The sequence below is a fragment of the Protopterus annectens genome, chromosome 2.part2 (assembly GCF_019279795.1).
Source record: "Protopterus annectens isolate FY-2018-M chromosome 2.part2, PAN1.0, whole genome shotgun sequence".
NCBI lineage: Eukaryota > Metazoa > Chordata > Ceratodontiformes > Protopteridae > Protopterus > Protopterus annectens.
In genome coordinates, this window is record NC_056730.1 from 533,588,228 (window position 1) to 533,615,008 (window position 26,781).

The 26,781-nt window shown below is 37.0% G+C and overlaps 1 protein-coding gene across 1 annotated transcript in view; it reads right to left on the bottom strand.

Moving 5' to 3' along the window:
* Positions 1–1,418: 1,418 nt before the first annotated feature.
* The window catches only part of LOC122795967 (rho-related BTB domain-containing protein 2-like), a 1,395,721-nt gene continuing 1,370,358 nt past the window's right edge, over positions 1,419–26,781 (bottom strand). Inside the window, exons 9-10 of the mRNA XM_044064449.1 lie at positions 1,550–1,655; positions 1,419–1,435 (exon numbers count right to left, since the gene is read on the bottom strand). Coding sequence (XP_043920384.1) covers positions 1,419–1,435; positions 1,550–1,655 — 123 coding nt within the window. The remainder of the gene's footprint in view (positions 1,436–1,549; positions 1,656–26,781) is intronic.

The following is a 26,781-nucleotide window of genomic DNA, read 5'->3' on the forward strand; positions in this document are numbered from 1 at the left end:
TAAATGCTGGTTTACAAAATCCATTAAATTTGTGGGAGAAACAGACAAACACAGGTTCTATAAAAAGAACTGGAAACAGCCATGCATTTTATTGCTGGGCATGATACACTCATGGCAGAAGGCCTATATACTGAAAGGCCCAATAATGTGGCAAGACTGTTACACTGGTGATTGTGTAAACACTACAATATAAACGTAGTTAAGAAGCATCGGAAACGTGAATCACAAAGCATTATAGAGAATGATGAAGTTTATATCACTCGGGAACACTCATTAATAGTTCAAAAACAGATGCAAGAAAACCTGCTGCAGTTGTCCATGGAAAAAGACAAAAGTAGGATTGATCATTGAAATTGTTGGACACAGTGATTATTGTGTCTTATGTACAGAAAGACAGAAAGTCATAAAATATCAGGATTTAAACCATAAACGATAGCAATGTGGAAGAAAGACAATTCCAACGATAGTAGGGGCAATGCATCTAACAAAAAAGAATTTACATTTGTACCTAGACATGGCACCAGTACAACCCTGTATGAATTACAGGAGCAGGCAATCCTGGGAACATTGTGGGTGCTGAGAAGAACACTCTTGGCTAACATCAAAGACTGAGACAGTACGGATTTCATGAATTGAAAATTGTACCCAGGCTTACGAATGGGGTACATTCCATCATTTTAGAAATCCAAAAGGCTTGGAGAAATTAAACTGTGAAAAACCATACAGTCACATATGTATGACTCTGTGAATGCAGAAGCACCAAGTCCCAAGGTAAATGCACAGTGAAAGACGGCTAAAAATGTTTTTATCTGTTCACCAAAATAGTGAGCTCCAGCATCCCCCCCTTTCCAGTCACTATGGATACTCTTTCTCATCCTAATGTTGCTCTGTATAGCCAGGATGTAACATTTTGACAGCAGAGGTAGGTTCCTTCCATCTAAGGAGAAATAACCTCACTGAATATCACAGCAACTTAGCAGAAGATGGAAAAGTGGCTTCCCCAGTGGTTGCTATACAGTGGCACAGTGGGTATTGGTGGTTCATAGGTAGGTACTAGGCTATTAGCCCTAGGGCCTATATAAGCCTAGCCAAAAAGGTACCCTGGCTTTCGCTACCCACGAAAATGATTTTCCTCCCTTTTGGACACTCCCTGTAATAGTGCAGTGGACATGGCAACACCAATACCAATACCACCCTGTCAGCTCTCATGCTTCATTCTATGAGGCGTCACTTCTTCAGTTTCAAGAGATGGGGAGTAACATACCAGCTAAGCTTTCATCCTCCAGGACTTAACCCACATCTCCAGTGGACGTCTCTCCATGTGACTTGGATCTGTTTCAGAACCCAGATCACAGGCAACAAAAGAGAGGATTACTGTTTTGCCAACAGACTAGCAAAGCTAGTGAAATCTGCAACAGCTAAAGCATCTTGTTATCTTTAAATGGTGCAATGGTATACTTCATAAAAGCAGAACACTATAATATGATGATACACATAACATACTGTTTAAGACACAAGTGTGTTTTACTGTTACCAGTACAGTACTTACCTGGACTCATGTACTTCATCTCCCTAGGAAACCTTCGGCAGATGCTGTTGTAGTTAGTACAAATGTGGTGTAGACACCAGTTTGCCAGTTGCTTTGAATTGTGAAACTGAGGAAACATTATGAAAAAAGGTGCATTATTTACGATGTCAATGTTAACAGTAATTCTAAATCATTACTGGAAAGAAAAGGAAACTGGCTCATTACTTAATTATACAAATTCTTTAAAAACATGAGGGAAATCTGCAGACAACTAGTGCAAGATTACTGAAAGAAATGACTATATTTGTTATTAAACTGAACCCTCCCTTTAGTTATTTAAATAAAATATTGTTCAATTGCTGATATAATCTTTGACTTTTCAGAAGGAAAATAATATGCTTAATGCAGGTATTTGAAGAAAGGAGGAAAAACTCCAAGCATCTAGCAGTCGTGTTATTCAACTTGGTAATAATTGTCAATCTGTACTCCATTTTTAAGTGCTTTTTTGCCACTCACCTGTTCAACAATTTATTTCCCCCTTCCACCATAGCCATTTTATCGCCCTATTGCTCCACTGCGGGATCCCATCTTTCCTGTGGGGGCTAGGCCTCATGCAACTCCTTCTTAGGGTGACTGGTGGGGTGTCAGCATATAGCTGATAACGGTCATCCAGGCAACCATGAAGGTTGGTTTGGTCTTCCCTCCCATTATTGAAAACTATGTAGCAGACTATGCAATACAATACGAAGAGAACAGAAAATAGACCAAACTGAACATAAATGGTGCATCACAACAAGATGTTTTTAACAGTACTGAAAGTTCCATGGTGATAAACACTGCTATTTACAGAATGAGATAAACTGAAGGTGACGCAGGCAGACAGCTAAACTGTACAAAGTAAACAGCACACACCCCATAAGAGCAGATGGAGTGAAAGTAAAACCATGGAAAATACACTGTAAGAGATGATCACTGACAAAGTACATTTATTTATTTTGTTTACCGGGTAGTGTCTGACTGGGCATGAAGCCCATTTTCAGTGGAGGCGCTAGGAGAAAAGCTCCATACATACAAATAGACAGTATTAAACAATCAAACTGAACACGTAATAATTAACAATGTACAAAGCAAGTCAGTAAAGAAATTAGTTATATACGAATAATTAGCAAATAATTAACAAATTTAACAAAAATGGCAGAGTTAGTGATAAAAACCAACCACATGAGTTAATAGCGAGAACAGTGTGATACAGTAACTGCATGATGGAGAAATGCAGTCTACCTAACAGTTAAAGGCAAAGCAGTATATGTGTATACAATGCTAACTGAAACGGAGTGTAGAAACAAGATAGCCTTCAGCAGTTAATATTTGTAGCTGTGAGAATGAGCTGGTTTAGGGTAATGCAAGGGAGTAGTAGTTGGCTTAACCAAGGGTATGGCAGGAGCAGAGCCAGTGTTTTGCTAGATGTTCCTTAAGGAGGTTTTTAAACTCATGAATGCTGGGGTTTTGAGCTATAGTAAAAATGAAGAGTATTCTACAGTTTGGCAATTTTATGGAAAAAAAGGGCAGTTCCCTGTATGTTGTGGGCTTGGGTAATCTTTCACAATAGTTTATTTGAGGATCTTAGAGCTCTAGGATTGCTGTTGGGTTGGACTAGATTGGTGAGTGTCAGGCAGTTGTTAGGTTTTTGAATTATATTGTGGGCTATGGACAGTTGGTTAAATGTTAGAAGGTTTGGTAGTTCTAACCATTTAAGTTGGGAGAGTACAGAGCAGTGGTGGGTTCTGTAAGGGTGGCCTGTGGCAAACTTGGTGATTTTGTTGTAGCATGATTCCAATTATTTAGGTCAGATTTATGAATGTTTGTAAATACTAGGGAGCCGTAGAGGAGGGTGGAGAGTAGATGTGTGCGAGCAGTGGTTAGTCTGGCATTGTCTGTAAGGTAAGGTTTAACTCTATAAAAGGTGCCAAGTTTGGAATGGACTTTTTTGATGGCGAGGGAGATGTGGGTGTCAAACTTTAAGTTATCATCGATTGTGACACCTAGACGTTTAGCTTGGTTGGTGGGATCTATTTTGGTTCTGTTTGTGGAAAGGATAGAAAGTGGAGTCAGACATGTTTTGGGTTTATTCTAACAGAAGACAATTATCTTGGTTTTGTTGGGGTTAAATATGAGTTAATGGCTAGTGAGGCAATCTTCTATGTCCTGGAAAGATTTTTTGCATTTTTGTTTGTAGGTCCTGGGGGGGGGGGGGGAGCTGCGCAGATTAATGTCGAGTCATCTGTGTACTGAACAGCTGAGGTTGTTAGCAAAAACTGCAAAGAGAAGGGTGCCAAGTATGGATCCTTGGGGTACACAGACAGTGATGGGTAGAAGGAGGGACAGGGTGTTCTCCCATTTGGTAGCTTGTTGAAGGTTAGAGAGATAACTGTGGAACCAGGACAGGGCTGTTGTGTTGAGGCCATGGGATGATAGTTTATTTAGTTGGATTTGGTGGGAGACCATGTCAAAGGCTTTTGACATGTCAAGGAATATGGAGGGGACCATTTGGCCTCTGTTTATAAGATTTTGAAAGGTGTTTGTGAAAGATAGCAGGGCAGTGCTGGTACTATGTTTTGGTCTAAAGCCGTGTTGTGTGGGGAAGAGGAGTTTGTGATTAAGGAGGTGGGCAAGGAGTTGGGAGTGAATGTATTTTTTAAGACTTTGGCTAGATGGGAGAGTATGGCTATGGGACGGTAGTTAGTTCGATCCTTAGAGGGGCCACCTCTGTGTAGGGGAATGATGTGGGATATTTCCCACAGATGGGGTACATATTGTTCAGAGATTGAATGGTTGATTAGGACTGATATGGGATAGGTGATTGAGGGGGGCAGCAATTTTAAGGAATTAATTAGGTAATTTATCAGCTGCTAGACAGCAGAGTTTGAGTTTGGAGAAATTTTATATAGTTTGTTTGGATAGGGGTGAGAGAAGACAGTGAGGGAGTCAGAAGAGGGAAGGGGTACAGTGAGAGGCTGAGTAGTTGGATTACCAAGAAGAGATTTAACTGAGTTGATGAAGTGGGTATTAAATTGTGTAGCTACTGGGTCTGAAAGCTTGGAGTTGGTGGATAAGGGGCTGGGGTATAGCCTGGGTTGAGAAGATTGTTAATGTTTTGCCAATTTTTCTGGGGTTAAATTGGTGGGTTTACTGATCTGAAAGGAAATAGTTTTGCTTGTCTATTTTTATCTGTCTCTTAGCCTGGTTACGAAGCTGATGATACGTTGTGTAGTCTATTTTATTTTTGGTATGGTGGTAAGTGGACCATACCCTGTCTCTTTGCTTCAGCAGTGCTAGGGTAGCTTTAGATAGCCAAAGTATGTGCCTAGTTTTTGCTCTTATTTTTCTTGTAGGTGCTAGACTGTTGAGTAATTTAAGGAAGGTATTGTTGAAGTAAAGGACTGCTTGATCACATGGGAGGTTTCGAAGAACTGACCAGTTACTTTGCTGTAGGAGATGGTTGAAAGTGGAGGCGGAAATGTTTTTTTGTTCTTGATAAATTTATACATTGTGTTGGTTTGTGTCTGAGCTTGTTTTCTGTACAGGAAGGTAGGTGAGTGGAAGGCAGCCTGCTGAATAATCTAGATTGGGTTTGATAACCTGTGATAATGCAGAAGTATTAATTATGGTAGGACATGTTCAGAAGCAGTAGAGAGGAGTATGACTGAATTGTAAATCATAACCAAGCTTTTAATGTGTTTGAATACAGATTTATTTTAATTATTTAACATTTTGTTAACCAGTAGGTGGCCTACTCCAAGGACCATTTTTAGCCACGACCAGAGCCAAGCAGGCAAGTACAGGTATATATGATCAACACTTACAAAATGCAACTTGACGAATAAATGCAGCAGAGAAAAATAAGAATTTCAATAATGCACACATTTACATTAGATGCATAGAACAGTCAAAAAGTGAACTACGTCATATGAGATACAGAAACAGTAAAAATAGGTTTAGAGAAATTTCTAACTCACTTGCTTGTGACTTTCGACTCTTCCCGGTTACGAGTCGCCACAGCGGAACTCCGGTCCGCTCATGATTGGCAGTAGATTTTTACAGTGCCGAGTTGCCAGCCCGACGCCCAACCTTCAACGAAGGCATGCTCATTCACGCTCACACCTACCTGCATGTCTTTAACATCACTTGACCGCGGGGAGGACATGCAGACTCCACACAGAAGGCGCTCCAGCCGAGAATCGAACTGGAGAACCTCTTGCTGTGAGGCGACAACGCTAACCACAGCACCACCGCGGCTTACTACAAAGTCTATAAAGACTACAGGATTAAAAACATTCAAGAAATTCACCTGAAGAATAAAGCTTGAAAGGTGAAGTTTTTTAATCTGTTTCAAAAATGCATTAACAAAAAGTTATGCAGGACAACCTCACCATAGTTCTTTGTTAATACATAGGGAGTTTCAGGTGACCTAAAGTACTACACCTGAAAAGAAACAAAATGGAGGAGCATGATGCATTTAACAGTTGAAAAAGCAATGACCCAATTAATGCTGTCATAACAATGGCAACCAGGAACAAAGTGCACCTCTTGTCAACCAACAACTTTACAAGCTGTTTACATAGCCGGTCTTAGGCATAGGCCAACTAGGGTGCCGCAGTAGTAGGGGCACTTTTCCAGTATTTATTTGGTATAGGTAGACCAGGATGGGGGCACTGAGTGGTGTGGTGGGGGCGTCATAGAGCCCTTTTGCCTAGGGTACCAGTTGACCTAAGGCCACTCCTGGCTGTTTAACACTGTTCTACCATGTGTGAGTGGCAATGTTAAGTGTGTTACCACTTTCAAACTCATGACTAAGATTGTGATGCATTTTTGTGGTGGCTACTATCTATGTGGCATTGTGAACCTTGCTAATAAAACAGTCTTTAACATATGAACCTTCTTAAAACAAGCTCATGAAAGCTTGATCCTTGGATATGAACCTTACTAAAAAATGTTTATCCATTTTGTTAGGCTATCAGCATCCATCTATTACAAACAAGTTCAGTACCATTTAGAACAAACCACCATGAAGAACATTTTTAAGAAGTCATGGAGCAACCTGCATGGAAAAGCTGTGCTTTTTACCAAGTAAAGAAAAACAAACATATTTTTCTTATTTCTATATATACAGCATTTAAACAGCTTTCAACAGATTTAACATATCACAAGATGTTTTTTTTTTATATTTTAAATTAATTTATTTAACCAGTTAAACTGAGGGCATTTTTCACTATAACCTGGAACATAAGGCAAGGACAGACATAGAATATGAACAGTTTATAGTAGCTAATCAACTAGTATGTTTAGCTAGGAGAGGCATACAGTCCATGGATAGTTTACAGTTCAGTTGTCAGTCAACAAGCATGTTAAATACAGAGTACAGAGACAAAACCAAGGCAGACAAGGAAGAAACTGAAACATAATATAAACTAAAGTCAGAACTGAAACCTGATGTTGTGAAGCAGAAACTTTAAAGAGTGAGCAACATGCTGCCCACTGCAAAAAACAAATGAGTTACTACACTGATTACTGTACTCTATTATAAAGATAGCTTACTCTAGCCATCTGTCTACTTATTTATTAATTATCTTTGTTGACTGGGAAGGTGGGCTGCTTCATCGACAATTTTTAACCACTAACCGGGCCAGTCAGGCATTCACAGGTTTCAACAGAGATTTATGGTTAATTACACAATTCAAACAGTGTGACAGCTCATTTGCACAACAATAGTGTAACTTAGGGAAGATAAACAGAGATGACAATTATACTGGTATGTTACTTGTATAGTCCAAACAGTGTGACAGCTCATTTGCAAAATAACAATGGAATTACATGTGGGAGGTACAACTACATATTGATGACAATGATACACTATGAGGTAGTTTAGCGAGCTGCATAGAGGTTTTTAGAAACAAGAGCTAGAACAGATTAAAGGAGGAATAGAAAGCGCTACTTAAATGGTGTGACTGATGGATTCAAAAGCAACACGGGTCGAACAACTCTAATACAGTTTACAGAAAAAGTGTTTAACTGTGTATTAGGTAGTTGCTATAAGGTCTAACTTAGCCATTGTCAAAACACTGGCACTTGTACTCTTCACTAAGCAAATGAGGTAGCACCTTTCTGAATGTACTTAATTCCTGTGGTTTTTGGAGATTTTAAAGTAGTGAGTTCCACACCGCAGGGCAGGCAAAAGTTTTGAAAGTTTTTTTTCACATATTGCCTTGCTGAAATGAGTTCTTGACAAACAGATGATATTGTATGTAAAAAATCACAGAGAACAGTTTGTCTGCTTGTGAATAGTTGTAAGCAGTATGAACAGTGAATCTGACAGAATGTTAAGCAGTTGTGTAGGAGAGTGGCCCAAGCAGTTACTTGGAAACCATTTGGATTTTTCTAAAAAGAGATACAGTGATGTTCTTTGGGTTCACCCAGTGTTATGATCCTGCAGATCTTGTCTGCAGTCACTTGCACAGCATAGGTGTTCTGTGTAGAGTTTAGAGACAATAATGGTAGACAGTATTCTATTTTGGGCATGATCACTTGTAATACTAGAGTTTTCTAAGGTTCTCATGAGAGTGAGTATCTGTATGCTAACCTAAGATTAGAGTGCTACTTTTGTGATGTTTTGCACCTGTGTATCAAAGGTAAGTTTTTGGTCAAAAGTTATACTTTGATACCTTTGTTCAGTTACTTTACGTAGTAGGTTGCATTGAGGATCAGTAGTATTTAATGTGGAACTGGATTTAAGTTTTGGGTGTGTCTCAAACAGCATAGTAGCTGATTTTTTTACAGTTTACTAGAAGTTGAATTTCAGAAAGGCAATTCCCTAGCAAGACAAAGCCTTGTTGCAGCTTTTCTTGTAATTTGTTGTGGGGCTTATCTGAGGACAATATGCTGATGCTATCTGCATAAAGTGATGGCTGGTACATCAAAAGGTAGACTGTCAATGAATATGGAAGAGCATTTGACCTGGTACTAATTCCACTGCAGGATATGTTAGGATCACATGTAACAGTAACTGTTGTATTAGTTAGGTATGAAGTAAAGCAATGCAGAGCACTGTTACCTGTAACAAAGCTGAACAGTTAGAGGTGGTTAACAGATTCAAACGCAAGCTTTAGACCGATGAAGTGAGCACTCAATAACTGACCTTCTTCCATAGCCTCAACGATGAAGTCAGTTACAGTGAGTAGTGGTGTTTCTGTGTTATACTTATGCAGAAATCCATGTTGTCTGTTCTTTAAGATATATTTGGAGATATGTTGCATTAGTTGCATATACAATTTATTATTTATTTTTTATTTTATTTTACATTTGTTGACTGGGAGATTCCGATTGGATACATGTCCATTTTCAGCGGAGGCCCAGGGAGAAAAGCTCCACAGAATAATAACATACAAGTAAGACATTTACACATGCCAAGCAAATTTTCTTAGGAAAACACATGATTTTACAACACTGCATAAGATTACAGTTTCAAAGTACAATATTCATTCGTATTAGCAAGATTTAAAATTAAAAGTTTAAAAGTATTAGGCTACATGGAATGTACAGGATTACAGAGATAACATTGCTCGAGACAAACGTAAGTAAGATATAGCTGAGAGAGAATTTTAGGATTTGTTTTGTGGGTAGTGGCTGGGTTTGGCGTGTTCATTTGTGGACTGTTGGGGAAGGTGTTTGGAGGTGAAGCACCTTAAGGGGAGATTATAGTTCTTCTACAAGGGATAGAAGTGAGTGGAAGCAAGACAGTGGGTGGAAGGGTGAGTATAATAAGAGGTCAACCCGAAGGGTGGCAAGGGCATTTCCATGTGAGTATTAGGTACATAATGTACGTGAGTATATAGTAAAATGATTTTTTTTCCCCACTACCTTAGCTAGAGAACAAAGAAATGAGATTTGCCTATAGTCAGAAATGGATTTAAGGGGGGGGGGGGCGTGGCCAAGGATATACACAGGATAGCAGCAGATTTCTTCAGCTCCACCAATTTCATTACACAGACAGGAATTAGTTACTTAAAAAATTAATTTTTGAAGTAATTTTCTTTCTAAATATGTTTGTTTTATATAGTTCTTGAACTATATCTAAAAAAGAAAGGAAATTTTAACAATATTCCTGTCAGAAATCACTTTGGAAATTTTCCTGTCAGTTTATCAGTCTGAAATGAGTTCCAGTAAGACAAATTCTCAAGACTCCAGCATCAAGAAAGAACTTCAGTCTCTGATAACTATAATCCAGCAACTTACTGCTAAGATGGATAAAATGGATACTAAAATAGATACCTTCATAGAAAAAACTACAAAACAAATAGACTTGTTACATATAGACCTGCAACAACAGAAGATCCAGATGACAGGCATAGAAGAAGCTGTGAATGACATGGAAAACAGAATCCAAGAAGAGGAAATCAACACTGAGTTTCTGCTGAAACAAAATACACATTTACAAACAAAGCTGGATGACCTGGAAAATAGATCTGGGCGCAATAACATTAGGATTTTTGGACTGCCAGAAAATATTGAAGGTAACAATATTACTTCTTTTTTAACAACATGGCTCCCTAAAACTTTAGACTTACCAGAAGCATTCTCTTTTGGTATCGAAAGAGCACATAGATCTATAGCTAATACTAACTCTAACAAAAACTATCCTAGATCAGTTGTAGTTAGATTTCTATCATCTTTTGATAAAGAGATGGTTCTTAAATCTGCTTGGGCTAAAGCTCCTGTTAAGATTAATGAGACAACTGTGCGTTTTGACAATGACTATTCTTCCTTGGTAATAGCTAAAAGAAAAGTTTTTCTGCCACTAATAAGGGAGCTTAAAAAAACACAGTTTAAAACATACCTTTTGTTTCCTGCCAAGCTAAAAATCTTCCTTCCTGATGGTCCTAAAACTTTTGATGACTTAGACTCTGCTTTACTGTTTATCAAAAAAAAATAAGATTTTGGATAAAATAGAGGAAATGGAATGGGCTAGTCCTTCATTAAAGAGACTGGCAACTGAAACTTCGTGGAAGACTTCAGAGAAGAAGAAGAGACTAAAAAAAAATGATTTGTTCTATGTTTTTTTTTCTTTTTTCCTCTCATCATTTTACTTCATTATTAATCTTTTTAAATATAGTTCCTGCATTTCCAGAAAGCCACACATATTCTGAAAAAGATTTAATCAAAGTTATTCTCTGTGTGCAAAGAAATGTTTTGTTTCATAACCAGTCAAAATATCTGAGGAACTAATAACAAGCTATTATTCAATTTGTTTCTCTTTCTGAAAAAGAGAAGTAAGGTCAGTAATTTGATACATTTTTTTTTCTTTTTTTTTTCCTTTTCTTCTTTTCTTTGTTTAAACAATGACATTCTATTTAGATTATGTAATGGGTAAAGGGTGGGGGAGGGCAGGGAGAGAAGAGTAATGAAAATATGATAAATAGAATAATAACATATTTATTCCTTGTAAAAAGTTTATATGTTCTTCAAATGCTATTCCTAATTGTACTTTCTTGATTATACTGCTTATGCTTGTTTGTAAATAATCTGTCATGCTTTAACTAATAATAATTAGAACTAAATAATAGTAAATAATATGTCTTATTTTTAACTCTATTAATATAAACAGTAAGTAATATTCCATTGTATATACTTCTTATAGCTTTCTCTTACATTTTTTTTATTTCTGCTTTACACTCTTTTATTTTCTACTCTCTTTTTCTTTTCTTTATTCTTTCTCTTTATTTTTTTTTTCATATTAATATATAGAAATGCTTTTGATCATATCGACACAGTAAATAATAAGATTTGCATAAAAATTGAGTTGGGACAAAAATATTGAGTTTTATTACTTATTAATAACTTTGGGCTTAATTTCACTTACATAGAGGCTGTAATAACCTGTAAAATACATCGTGAAGGTTTTGTCATGTTTAGATGCATTTACACTGCTAAATGAATGTTTGTCACTAGTTTTTAACAAGTTTCCCGCCAAAATGTTAAGGGAGACAATCTGGGATGTGGGCTACCTCATGAACAGTGTCCTCGAGTTCTTTTAAAAGCTTCAACTCTCAGAATTCTCACAGAGAAGCTGAAAGCAGTCAATTTGACCTTTGACCCAGATATCACACTGACACATCGCAGATTCAGGAAGAACACTCTACCAGGAAGTAGAACTGATGCAAATGCGACTATGTGAAGGAAAATGAACTCTTTAACATCTAAATGCGAGTTATTTTATATAATTACTTAAATATCTATGTTATAATTCATAAAATATGTCAGTTATAATGATTTTAAATTATGCAGTTTCTTGTAGTAAGTAAATGTCTTATTTTAGAAGGCATAGAAAATGAAACATTTATTCAAGTGTTTTTGAAAATCTACTTGACTGCAGCATACTAATCTGTGTTAAAACTTATGTTCCAAACATATACATTACTATAACTCATTTAATTCATCTGATTGACAAGCATAAATAACTTTATAACTCTATTCTGGAAGAAATTGTCATGTGATATATTTTAAAGCAGTAGTATAGACATACAAGATACAGATGTTTTTTACAATAATGCAAGTGTTTCTGAGAATTTGCATAACTATGCAGTATGATTTATAACAATTTCTATAAATATAATATTTTATTCTATTGACAATAATGAGTATGAGTAAAATGCTCATATACAAGCAATTCAAGGTTTTTTTTGGAAGCTGTTGACTGCATTTACATGACAGAAAATAGATGCATCTTAATATATGTAATGTCTGAACTATATTAGCCAAAGTTTTTGATTTAAATGAATGTTAGAGCTTATTTTACATACTTTGAATAAATTAATATGCCTTCCTTTTTTTTTTTCTCTCTCTCTCTCTTTCTTTCACTCTCTCTCCCTCTTTCACGTCTTTTATTTCTCTCTCTCCTCTTGGTTCCTAATATCAAGATTATTTGAATGCTATTTGAATACAAGTGTATTATATTACATAGATGTATATAATAGTATGAATAGTTTTTTAAAAAAAAGTTTATTTTAGTTTATATGATGCTGTTTTATCAAATGTGTAGTCTTGTCTTGCTAGATAATTGAATTGAAAGCTGTTAATTTAAGTTAAATATAACCAGTATTAAATTGATAAGGTGGTAGCTGAGGTACTGCTGCTTAGGGTAGGGGTTAACTTGAGTGGTAAATACTACTCTAAGTTGGAGTTTTAACTCCAGGCTGGATGCAAGGTTTAATCCTTACATTATTTTCACTTGTTCATTGTTATATGTATATAGTTTTGACATCCACAATATATTTTGTACACTCATTGTCACTACAAACAAAACTGAATCCTATACAAAATCCCATAAGAGATTCAATAAATACAGCTATATTTAAAGGTACACCTAAAGGAGGAGATGTAACATTACTTATGTTGTTAATTGTTATTTTGATCATAAGATTCTTAAGTTTTAAAAATGCCAAATGACATCTTTAAAAGGAATTTCTTTAAACATTAATGGATTGAATAATCCGTGTAAAAGGGCAAGCCTAATAAGATACATTAATTTACATAAGGCCAACTTAGTCTTTCTGCAAGAAACCCATCTCTTGAAAAAAGATATTGATAAACTAGCCACAAACAAATATACAGTATTGGTTAGTTCAGAGCACACTCAGAAAAAAGAGGAGTGGCTATTTTATGGAATAAAAGTATGCCCATTCCTAAAACCATTAAGTCTTATCAGGATGACAAAGGAATGTTTTGTATGGTTACAATACAAATTAATGGGAAGACTTACACTTTAATTAATGTATATTGGATACCTGGAATTGGTATTAATACAGTGAAACATCATCTTGATAAGATCATATCATTCTCTATAGGAGATATTATTTTAGCTTGTGACTTTAATTGTATACTACATGAAAGTGATACTACCACTATAGGAAAAAGAAGAATTACATCTAATGCAAAACATTTAAATGATTTTGCTAATTCTTATCATTTGAATGATATTAATAATCAGATAGATTAAAAATCATTACCATACACCTTTTTTTCTAACAGATACAAAACTTATTCAAAAATAGATAGGGTCTTTATTTCTAACCAGATGGTAACAGATTTAATTAATTCCAAAATCATTTCATGTCCTATATCTGATCATAATTCAATTGTTTTTGAATTCATGATAAAAAATACTCATAATGTTCAGATTAAAAGGATACCAGCATACTTAACTCAACTAAAAGACTATAAAGAACATATACTTTCAGAAGTAAAACATTTTTTAGACATAAATAATACTCCTGAAGTCTCCATTGTCTATGTTTGGGATGCCTTAAAATCATATCTATATGGACAAAGTATCAGATGGTATAATAATAAAAGGAAATCTTGGGATAAGGAATTGTTAGATATTCAAAGTAAATTAGACTCTTATAAACATAATAATAAAGAAAATATTATGGACAAGAAAGTTATTGAAGAAATAAACAAACTAAATGAGAAATACAAAGAAATTTTAACTCATAAAGTTAAAATAACTTTAGAGAAATACAAGTTTTGTCTTATTCAATAAGCCCCAAATACTTACATAGACTTAAAAATAAAACAAAAGGTTGAATAAACAAAACCATATCAAAGAAATCTTTTCTCTAAGGAAAAAGAAGAATGTTTCTAGTATACCAGAAATACTAGATGAATTTAGAAATCACTTTCACAAAATTAACCATAATAACATTAACATGGAACCTAAAGATAAAATAAAGGAGTTTATAACCACAAACATGAATAAAAAGCTTAATAAACAACAGATTAAACTATTGGACAAAAGTATTTCATATACAGAGGTTATTACACAAATAAATAAGCTTAAATCAAACAAAGCACCGGGTAATGATGGTATTGTACCAGAGATATATAAAATCCTTTCTAAAAGTACATATTCATTAATACATAAGGTTTTATTTTGTCCCAAACTGAGTTAATAACCCCCATCTTGGCAATATACATTTATTTAGCCAATTTTAAAACCTAATAAAGATCAACTAGATGTACTTCATATCGCCCATCTCATTACTTAATGTTGATTATAAAATGTTTATGAGTATTTTTGCTGATAGATTGAAGACAATCATCTCCGGCATTATAGATATAGATCAGACAGGCTTTATTGTAAATAGAAATACTTTTGATAATATAAGAAGAACTTTAACATTAATTGATTTTGCAAATAGGAAAAAAAAAAGATTTAACACTTATTAGTCTTGATATAAGTTCAGCATTTGATTCAGTAAGTTGGGACTATCTGTTTACCTTACTGAAGTGCATAAACTTCTCAGATGCATTTGTAAATCTAATTGAGCATTTATACAAAGGAACATTGGCTTATATTAAGGTAGGAACATATGTTTCACAAAACATACCCATTTTTAAAGGTACAAAACAAGGATGTCCACTTTCTCCACTATTATTCACTTTAGTAATGGAGCCTTGGGCTAATTTGATCAGAAACAGTACTGACATAGAGGGTTTTGAAACAGATGAAAATACAACATCCAAAATTCAACTTTTTGCAGATGATGTTCTAATTACATCAGCAGGATCTAATTCTTCTATGCAGTCTCTATTTGATAAAATGATGAATTTTAAAAGTATTTCTGGTTTAATATTCAATGAAGAAAAAACTAAAATACTACCTATATATACACGAAAAAATATTCTCATTAGTGATTTTACTAAATATGTACCCAATTCAGGTCAGATAACTTATCTAGGTATAATACTATCTAAAGATATTAAATCTACTATATATAATAATTATAATACCTGTTTTCTTAATATACAAAATCTTTTTAATACCTGGAATAATATGTTTTTTACTATGGAGGAGAGACTTACAATTATTAAAATGATAATATTCCCCAAGATTTTATACTTAATACAATCAATAATACTTCCACCTACAAAAATAATTATCAAGAAACTGAATACACTAATGTTAAATTTCTTATGGGCACCTAATAGACCTAGGATTGCATTAAAGAAACATACTAATAGCTGGTCTCAAGGGGGTATTTCTTTTCCAGACTTTAATTTATATACTATCTCTTCTATTGTAAAAGTTATTACTTTATTAATAGATCAGTCATATGTCGCAAAATGGAAAGATTATTGGGAGCTAATTAGTATGCACTTCATGAAAATCTCCTTAACACATAAGAATATGATTGTAAATAACTCCATGTTATGGTTACTAAAGGAATTTTGTACTTCACCTATTACACCTAAACATATGGTTTGTTACCCATTAAATATTAGTATTAGCTATCATAACTTTATATTCATGCACCCTAAATATAGGGAATGGAATTTTATTATATTCCCTATAATGTATACTCAGGGTATGCTTTTGTCATCTACTTCTGAAGGAACTCATTTAGCTATAGATAATGATCTAAAGTACTGGTATCAGTTGATATCTGATAATAAAGTTAAAATCTAGATTTCTTAAAACAAGAATTTGATCTAAGAGAAACTTGCTGGTTAGAGGTTCAGACCTTTAGACAACATCTCATTGATAAAATAGATCTAATATCTATAACAGTTAAAGAATCTATTCCAACACTGATTGATTACTTGATATTAAATTTACAACATAAAGTTTCTGATAAAGGTAAACTTTCATACATACATAACATTATCAGACAAGAAACTTTTTACAGTGTAGATACATACTGGAATTATTTCACTTCTATTAATGGGGACCCACCAAATCAACAAGATAAACAATATATATTGGAATCTGCCTATAGAACTACGTCTTCCATTGTCTGGAGACTTTATACATGGAAATTTTACATAGATCTTTTTATACACCTTTGATGATGAATAAAATAAATAATAAAGATAATCTATGTAAGAGATGTAATGTAGAAATTAATGCTGACTGGGCTCATATGTTTTATGACTGTATAAAATTGAAAGAATACTGGAAGTCAATTAATGAATTTTTGCAGGCTCTTTTTACAGATAATTTCATTATTTCTAAATCTCTTATATTATTCAACACACCTGTACCTCAAAGTGTTAAAAAGGTTAAGCTTCCCTTGTTATGGTCTATTCTAGCAGTGGCTAGGAAAATAATAACCAGAAATTGGATTTCAGATACACCTCCTTCGTTCAATGAATTTAAAAATGTTATGAATATAGTGTGCCATATGGAAATAAACACAAGAACAACTAGAAAAACATCTTATTATATTGTATGGGATAATTTACAAAATTTGTTAAAAAAAATCCTAATTTCAATAGCATGGTATTTTAGTTTAATTAATTGATCTGATTGTAGTGGATGTCTTTGTAAATACTTTAGTTGTTTTGTTTAATGTTATAATCATATCTATTTTTAATTACTTGTATAAAATTGTTATGATATTTCTCTTGTATGTTAAAACAATAAACCTGTTTTGAAAAAAAAAAAAGAAATGGATTTAAGGTTTTTAACTTTGGTAACTGGGACTATGGCAGTGTTTTTTACAAGAGTAAAGAATTATTCCTGTTGTAAGTGTTGTTGTGGTTAGCAGATGTGTTTTATCACCATACAGACAAACTGTGGATGCAGTGCTGAGTGTTTTATTGACTTATTGGTGACTATAGTTTTAAATTCCCTCAATACAACTTTAGGGGATCCAGCCTTGAAGTAGAATGGCAGGAAATTACAAATGGAAAACATTTGTATCTACTTTAGTTTTATTTTTGTCTGGGGGAGAGGTCGAGATAAATGACTATATTATTTAGTAATTCTGTAGGAAGAATGGTCTGCTTATTTGAGGTGTCATTGATTTGTGTATCCTCCAGAACTGCATGCCTTTGTTTGCCAATTGTCTATGCATTATGTAATCTGCATTAATTGTAACGGGCTGCCTGTTTGAGGTTGTAAAAATTAAATTTTTTTTTTAGTACTGGACTGATGAGTGGATGGGAAATAGGAAATACACCCCAGGGATCACTTCTGTGTCTCTGCTGGACAGTGGCACAGGAAACTAACTTTTTTGGGTGGCATAAGCTATGGAACCTTGCTGGCTAGGCTTACATAGGCCCTTGGGCTGATAGCCTGGTACGTACCTATGAACCTATGTGCTTCCCACACTTTCCAGGAATCCTTTTTTTTTTTATGTCTAGAGTAATTAAGAGACATCTCTACCCTTCACTCTTACACTCTTTTCTTTTGAGGAAACGTCTGGTATTGGAATAAGGATGTTTAGTAGTGTAGTAAGTGTTGTAACTGGGTTGCTGTTATATTCCAATTGACAGATTCAAGTTCTGCACTTACAGTGTGTTGTGACTTGTCTATGAAGGGTCTAGTTTTAATTATTTGTTGTATTTATTTTGGTGATTTGAATACCCATAATGACAAACGGATTAATGTCACTGAGTGTGTGTTTGGCAGTACCACTGCGCCATGACACTTTTCTGGGAAGTTTGTTTAAATAATTTCTATTAGTGGGGTGGAACCTGTTTGATGTGCTATTTTTGTGTGTTATGTGACTAATGTTTAGGTTGTGTTTTGAAGGGATTAACAGAGCTATGTATGTCTTTAATGCTCTCTTAACCAGTTTAAATTAAGAGCTCCAAGAATAATTAGTTTAGAGTTATTGGAATGGTGTAAAAAGATCTATGTAATGGTCAAAATGGTGCAGCATGGCAGGTGAGGGAAAATAAATATACTGAAGTTACTTGGACCATGACTCAGATTAGGTTATGTTTATTACTGAACACATTTGCCTGCAATAAGGTAGCTTGTTTTTTGATGTTATGCTTGACAAGAAGAAGAAGAATCCCTCCTCCTGCTCTATGTCATGGTCTGTTACTGAAGAAGCAGTTGCAGTTTTTATGTATGAAACTTGAGGTGCAACGTTAGTCCTTGGCTTTTGCCAAGATGCCGTGACAGCCAGTATAGCAGGATTGTGCTGTGTTACCCAAGTTTCCAGTAGTGACCATTTGTTGTTAATGCTATTTAGGCTGGCTAAGGGATACGCAGAATTGGTAATGCTTTGAGTGCAGAGTGACATTTTGGATATGGGGTGTTGCTGAAGCTAGACATGGATTCAAATCTATACTGCCTGAGATGATCAGATAGAGTCCCATATATATATATATATATATATATATATATATATATCACACCACCCACACACACATACAAAACTGTAGTTAAGGAAGGGATTTTATTATTAACAGATTTCTTTTTCATAATGTCTAATTAACTTCTGATCTTCAGGACAGCATAAACTAGAAATCTTCTGTAATTGAATCAATATGTTTTTCACACTTAATTGGTACAGCAAGATTACAGTGGCAGTAATATGTAAGGGTAATAGATACCAGATCCTTTTGAGGGTTTAAAGAGAAGTTCAACGGTCTCCTATTTCATGTCTGGTGAAAAAAGGGGATAAAAACAGGGGACCTGAACCATTTGGTTGTCAGGCATTTTACACTGCCAGCAGCTCTCCCTTAAGATAGCATTAAAAGGACAGGGTCCCCAAAGAAACATCTAGGTGAAATCAACATACACATGGAAGATACGTATAGTGACATATTCTAAGCCACTGTCTTACCACACGTCATAAGAAGGAAACCGCTAAGGCTAGTTATCACACTATGGCAGACAATAACTATACCGTTTCTCAAAAGGAGAATGGCTTGGGTGTAAAAGTGTTTGAAGGATTCTAAAAGGATTTTAATATTTAATAACAAAGCACCTACACTTGCTGTTTAGGATGCTTGTCCATGACTGTAAAATGCAGGCTGTATCACAACATGTGGATCCCGTTCACCATTGAAGTCAAACCCCTGAATTCTCTGGGAAGCACTGGCGAGCCCGAGCAAGATGGCTGCTTAGTACAGAACTCTGGGCACAGGCCACGGCAAAAACAAAAAATGAAGTGGACTGTGAAGCTAGAATTGAAAAATAAATGCAGAATGAAAAAACAGGAAGGAAGAGAGAAACAGATGGCTGCCTTTAAAGCTACTCCAAAAGAGGTGCAGGAAGAATGAAAAGCACCAAAGGAGTCCAGTAAAATGCATTTATTTATTTTAATATTTGTTAACTGGGGTAGAGGATTGATCACATATGACCAATTCCAGTCACAGGGATGGAAAGGGAAGTGAGACCAAAGAAGCCCCCTGCTAGCTTGCATACATTCATCTACAGCAAAATGGAAAATCCTAAGACAAGCCAGGCCACAAAAAGTAATCCATTACATATGAATGTTTATTAAAATTGAATAGATGTTTCTGATGCCTTCACCAGTCCCCAAAGTGAATGAACTGAAAGACCTAGGGATAGTTGCGAGGATAAGCTATCCACTCAAGTTCACTGCACAGTGGAATGGGGAGACAATAAAGTTAACCACAAGTCCGACACTGAACAATTCATTAATCATATGATAAAAAGCAGCAACCAGAATTAAAGATTATAAGTAAATCATTCAAATTACTGGTGACAGACAGAAAAGGAGTGCCTCATGATCACACAGATGCACTTAGCTGATCCAGCTGCAGTAAAATGCATTAGTCAGTAATTCCTGCTCACCTCCTGACCTACTCCATCACAAACTAATTCCAAACAGAATTGCAACATGCTTCAATGTCCTAATTTTGCACTGAGCTGAATCGCTAAACTGGTTAAAGTTAGATAACTAATTCTTACTAGCATCTTGACTCCTTTAGTGAGTGACCTCTGTGGATGTTCCAATGGTTGGATATGCCTGGTTAGGTACATAGCAAATGGGATATTGTAAGCAATGATAGGTCTGATGAATGCCGAATACAGGGGAACAATGACTTCCTAGGGAATTAGATGCCATATCTTTGTTTATAAGTTGCACAACAAAGAATGATTTCCTCACTACTGTAGACACGTGATGGTCAAAAGCTAGATTACTGTCTATGTGTGTCCCCAAGTCCCTGACTACTGGATCAGGTTTTAGGGGTGTGCTGTCAACATTACAGTCACCAGCAGTGGATGACTTCTGAGGGATATTACTATGCATTTCTTGGTATTTAGTTTTAGTCCATGGCTCTGGCACCAGTTGTTTGCCTTTGTCAGCCCTTTATGGTGAACATTTGTGTCAGTGGGTGATTCAGTGACAGCTCCTAATTTGCAATCATCTGAATATTTAGTTAGTCAGAGGCCACTGACATTGGCCTTGACAGAGAATTAAATGATAAAAAAGTGTGGTTCCCAGGACTGATCCCTCAGGGAGTCCGCTCATGACTGGCTTCTTTGTAGAGCTTCTTTCTTATTGGCCAGTGGGTTTGCTATATCTTCTGGCTCAGTATAGGTGTCCATTTACAATGAGCTCTGCACACAATTGTGTATTGCCTTTAAGGTTGTGAACATAGCTAAAGAATGCCTTGTGGTTGTCCTTGGCCTGGGAGGCCAAATTTACCTCAATTTTGGCTTTGGTAGACTTTATTTGTCCTCTGACTTGTTTGTGTAGTTTGATGAGAGTGCTTTTATCCTGCTTGGTGCTGCACCTTCTAATTTTTGCCATGATTTTCTTCCTTCTGTTATACAAGCTACTGATTTTGTGATTCCAACAAGGTGGCTTGTTTTTTGAGTTAGCTTTGTACTTCTTCCTGCTGGGTACAGGTGCCTCTATGCAGCTATTAACATGCTTGTATAGAGTTTCTGTTAAGAGTTCTGATTAGGCAGCAGTGTTGTCAGTGTTTATGGGGGGGCTTGAAATTTTGCCAGGTTATCTCTTAATAGCAGGAAGTTAGCCTTAGAGTAGTTCCTGAATATCCCAGGTTCAGCTGGGGGGGGGGGTCCATGTTTTATTTCTACTTCAGAGGAGACCATTTTATGGTCTGACCTTACCAGGGAAGACATTATACTAGGAGGTGTGCAGCACTCTCCCACATTAGTAAAGACCAGATCCAGTACAGCTGCACACCTGGTTAGAGTACTGACAATCTGGTCCAGGAAGTTTGTACTTACAAAATCCAGATCTCTGTGCCTGTATGTTTGATGTTTTATACGACTGCCAGGTAATAGTGGGGTAATTAAAGTCACCCATGAATATGGTATTAGGTTGGATGGTGAGTGTTTCCAATATGTTTAAATTCATGGTATGGACTTCCTGGTTCATATAGGGGGGACCTACAACTTGCAAGGAAGTGAAACTGGATTTTGCCTATGGTGACTTGAAAATGGAGCAGCTCAACTGCATTGTCCTGTCTGACCAGCCTTGAGATATATTTATTTTTAATGCAAAATGAGACACCTCCACCTTTAGTCCCTGCCTGTGTAGTAGCTGGTCTAATGTGTGGAAGGCATTATAACTTTGCACTGTCGGTGTGCTCTCTGCGGCTTTAAACCATGTCTCAGTGATACACAGATGTCAGCATTCTCTAGGGTGAAGACAGCATTTAGAGAGTGGAGGTTTTTTTGTTTAGCCTTCTAGCACTGAGCAGTAATACCTTTAGATTTTCTTGGTTTTGATTTGCTATGTTGGAAGTACTTTCAGTTTGGCATTCCATAAAAAGGCACTCTGGGGGGAAGACAATGTTTTAGCTAATAATCAAAAGCCTAGAGGGGAGAGATGCATTCTATCTATAGCAAAGCACCGTGATCTGTTGAGCATCTCCAGCCATGCTGACGAGTATTGCACCACCTTAGAATGACACCAGAAACTAGGCCAATTATTAAAGTCAGTCATTTTTTTGTTTGTATTGTGGCATCATTCTTGGAGAAGGTAAAATGTTGCTCAATGCTAGGTTCACACCAGCCTGGGGGACATATTCCGGGAACTCCATGATGTCTCTCTTCATTTAGTCTAGGGAAGTAAGTCTCAGGTCATTTACACCAACATGGACTATGACTGAGTCACACTGGTACTTATAGTACAAGGACCTGAGTGCATGTGTAATGTGGTGGATCCTAGCTCCTGATAAGCGACTGACCGTGACTTTCTCCTTACTCAGCCTGGCGAGAGGGACATCAGTGCGTCTCACGATGGAGTCTCCAATGAGCAGAATGTTAGACTGTATGAGGTTTGACTTATGGGCTTGGAAGTAGAGGCTCCATGAGATGTGGCTTTATGTGTTGATGTGGGTGTTTTGAAAGAGTGCATTTGGGGCTGCTGAGGGTATGTTATATGTACTTCATATCTAGGAGGTCTTTAGGGTTTAGGAAGGTTACATTTAAGTGTCTCAGCAATGTGGGTCTATATGTCTGCTTTTAAGTGTGTGTGATTGGTGCAGCGTGTACACTACTGACAACCTTACTGACATCAGAAGTACTTTTATGTAAGAGCTTTGCCTCCAGTGATATTGTGTAAATACATCTCTCACACACCATATCAGTTTGTTTGAGAATTATCTGATTGTCAGTAAACAAGAGGCAACTTCTACATTGCCTCAGAATACCCATATCCACTAAGCTGGTAACAGAGATGGCGGGAAAGTTCATGTCCATGGCAACGGACCCTTTGTTATTGATTAGACAGTTGGAATGTGAATATAAAGCAATGTCAGGAGTATCCGGTTTGCAACTCCTGGGACAATGCTTGTCACTGCAAATTAGCTGTCTTGTCTGCAACTAGGTATTGGTGAAATTTCAATTGTGCTTTTACAGGAAAAATGTCACTCAAGGTGTTTGTGTCTATACAGGGCACTGCCAAACACTTAAAGGAAAACTAATAAGTAGTCCCTAAGAATCTGAGGATGAAGTATTTAGGCAGATATTCTGAAGCCAGAAACAAATCAAGCAGTACTTACCAAAAACAAAGAATTAGTTTGTCAAGAATGATGAAAAGAGGGGAGATGTGTGAATGGCTACTGTCTGGCTAGTACTGGTGCTGGTCTCACCACAGCTTCACCCTGCTGGGATACAATCCTCTTTTGCTTCTTCTCTCACCAGAAGCAAAACATTAGCACCAATCCCAAGATGAGAAGCAGGCCACAGCCTTTTTGGTGATCCACAGTCTTGCCCCAAATGATGCATGGGTCTTGTAGGCTTGTTGCAGCCTTTTCCAGGCAGATGTCTTGAATAGCAACCAGACCAATCAGGAACATCAAGCACAGACACTCACTGCCCAACCAGAAGCAGTCAAGAATCAATGCACTCTGCTCCTTCTCTCACCAAGAGCAGAATATAAGCACAAATTCCAAGCTGGCACCTATGAAGCAGTTACTAGGTTTTCTTTTGATCAGCAGTCTCCTGGAAATAATGTCCCTGTGCTCCTTCTCACCAGGAGAAAACAGAAGCACTAATCCCAAGATGGTTACTCAGAGGCAGAATGTGGGCTCTCCAATAACTGGTGGTCTTGCAACAGATGTTGCAGATTTTAAAGGCAAGATAAAAAATGGGTCCTAAGCACTGCAGTGTGCACTAAGCAATTAGAGGGGTAACTTAAGCTTTAGCTAAGTGGACAGCCACTAATTTGAAAAGAGCAAGAAAGACTGAAAAGGGGGTGGGCACTTTGTATTCTGTTTCTATGGAATACAGTGAGATGGCCAATAAATTTAAATAGATGAAGGGGAGGGATTTCACAAAATGATAATTTTGTGCTTACTCCCAGCATCCAAAAACTTCTCCATAAGCATAAACCCATAACACTTGCTCCTAACAACCTTCCTAGTGAATACCTCAAAACTGTAGCCATAGCCATTGCATTTCCCATATCTGTACTGATAAACAGATCTATTATGTGATTTTAGACCACATCATTGCACCACTACTGGTCTACTCCATTTTACCACCCCCATAAACTCATTAAGAAATGAAGGTAAACTAATCTCTACACTTTTCTCAGACCTCTCTAAAGACTGTGATGCTATTTCTCACAACAAACTCTTATGTCACCTACCTGACTTAGGCCTATCAGCTGCATCTTTACTCTGGTTTCACAGTTACCTGGCCAATCAAGCACAAGCAATCAAATGGAAACAAAACTACTCAACCTTCCTGCTAGTAAAAACTGGAGTGCCACAAGACTCCATTTAGGTCCCCTTCTTTTAAATCTTTTTATTAATAATTGAATGCAGGAAGATGCACACAGGTGGATTATATCTTATGTAGGAGGGCCAGTTTGAAGGAGATTGGAGACTGTAAACTGGTGACCGGAGAAAGTGTAGTTAGGCAGCATAGGATGGTGGTTTGTAGGATGATGTTGGTGATCAAGAAGAGGAGGAGGAGTGTGAGGGCAGCACCAAGGATCAAATGGTGCAAAGTGAAAAAGCTTAATTGTGAGGTGGAGTTCAGGGATGAGTTAAGACAGGCACTGGGTGCAGTGAAGAGTTACCAAATAGCTGGGTAACTACAGCAGAGCTAGTAAGGGAGACGGCTAGAAAGGTGCTTGGTATCACATCTGGACACAGCAAGGATGACAAGGAGACATGGTGGTGGAATGAGGAAGTACAGGAGAGTATACAGACAAAGAGGTTGGCAAAGAAGAAGTGGGATTGTCAGAGAGATGAAGAAAGTAGACAGGAGTATAAGGAGATGAGGTGCATGGCAAAGAGAGAGGTGGCGAAGGCTAAGGATAAGGCATATGAAGAGTTGTATGAAAGATTGGACACTAAGGAGGGTGCAAAGGACCTGTACCGATTGGCTAGACAGAGGGACCGAGGGAAAGATGTGCAGCAGGTAAAGGTGATAAAGGATAATGAGGGAAACATACTCACAAGCGAGGAGAGTGTGTTGAAGAGATGGAAAGAATACTTTGAGGGGCTGATGAATGAAGAGAATGAGAGGGAGAGAAGGTTGGATGAAGTAGGGATAGTGAATCATGAAGTACAATGGATTAGCAAGGAGGAAGTAAGGATAGCTATGAAGAGAATGAAGAATGGAAAGGCTGTTGGCCCAGATGACATACCTGTGGAAGCATGGAGGTGTTTAGGTGAAATGGCACTGGAGTTTTTAACCAAATTGTTTAATGAAATCTTGGAAAGTGAGAGGATGCCTGAGGAATGGAAAAAAAAGTGTTTTGGTACCGATTTTTCAGAATAAGGGTGATGTGCAGAGCTGTAATAACTACAGAGGGATTAAATTGATCAGTCACAGCATGAAGTTATGGGAAAGAGTAGTGGAAGCTAGGTTAAGAAGGGACGTGATGATTAGTGATCAGCAGTATGGTTTCATGCCGGGAAAGAGCACTACAGATGCGATGTTTGCTCCGAGAGTGTTTATGGAGAAGTAGAGAGAATGTCAGAAGAAGTTACATTGTGTTTTTGTAAACTTAGAGAAAGCATATGACAGGGTGCCTAGAGAGGAGTTGTGTTATTGTATGAGGAAGTCAGGAGTGTCAGAGAAGTATGTAAGAGTGGTACAGGATATGTACGAGGGTAGTGTGACAGCGGTGAGGTCTGCAGTGGGAGTGACTGATGCGGTTAAGGTGGAGGTGGGGTTACATCAAGGATCAGCTCTGAGCCCTTTCTTATTTGCAATGGTGATGGACAGGATGACAGACGAGATCAGACAGGAGTCCCCGTGGACTATGATGTTTGCAGATGACATTGTGATCTGTAGTGAGAGTAGGGAACAGGTGGAGGAGACCCTGGAGAGATGGAGATATGCTCTAGAGAGAAGAGGAATGAAGGTCAGCAGGACTAAGACAGAATATATGTGTGTGAATGAGAGGGAGGATAGAGGAATGGTGAGGATGCAAGGAGTAGAGGTGGTGAAGGTGGATGAGTTTAAATACTTGGGGTAAACAGTTTAAAGTAATGGTGAGGTGAAGAAGAGAGTACAGGCGGGTATGGAGTGGGTGGAGTAGAGTGTCAGGAGTGATTTGTGACAGACGAGTACCTGTAAGAGTGAAAGAGAAGGTCTACAAGAGGGTAGTGAGACCAGCTATGTTATATGGGTTGGAGACAGTGGCATTGACAAAAAGGCAGGAGTTTGAGCTGGATGTGGCAGAGTTAAAGATGTTAAGATTTGCACTGGGTGTGACGAGGGTGGACAGGATTAGGAATAAGTATATTAGAGGGTTGGCCCAGGTTGGAAGGTTTGGTGACAAAGCCAGAGAGGCAAGATTACGTTGGTTTGGACATGTGCTGAGGAGGGACGCTGAGTATATTGGGAAAAAGATGCTAAGGATGAAGTTACCAGGTAACAAGAAAAGAGGAAGGCCTAAGATAAGGTTTATGGATGTGGTGAGAGAGGACATGCAGGTGGTTGGTGTGACAGAGCAAGATGCAGTGGACAGGAAGAAATGGAAGCAGGT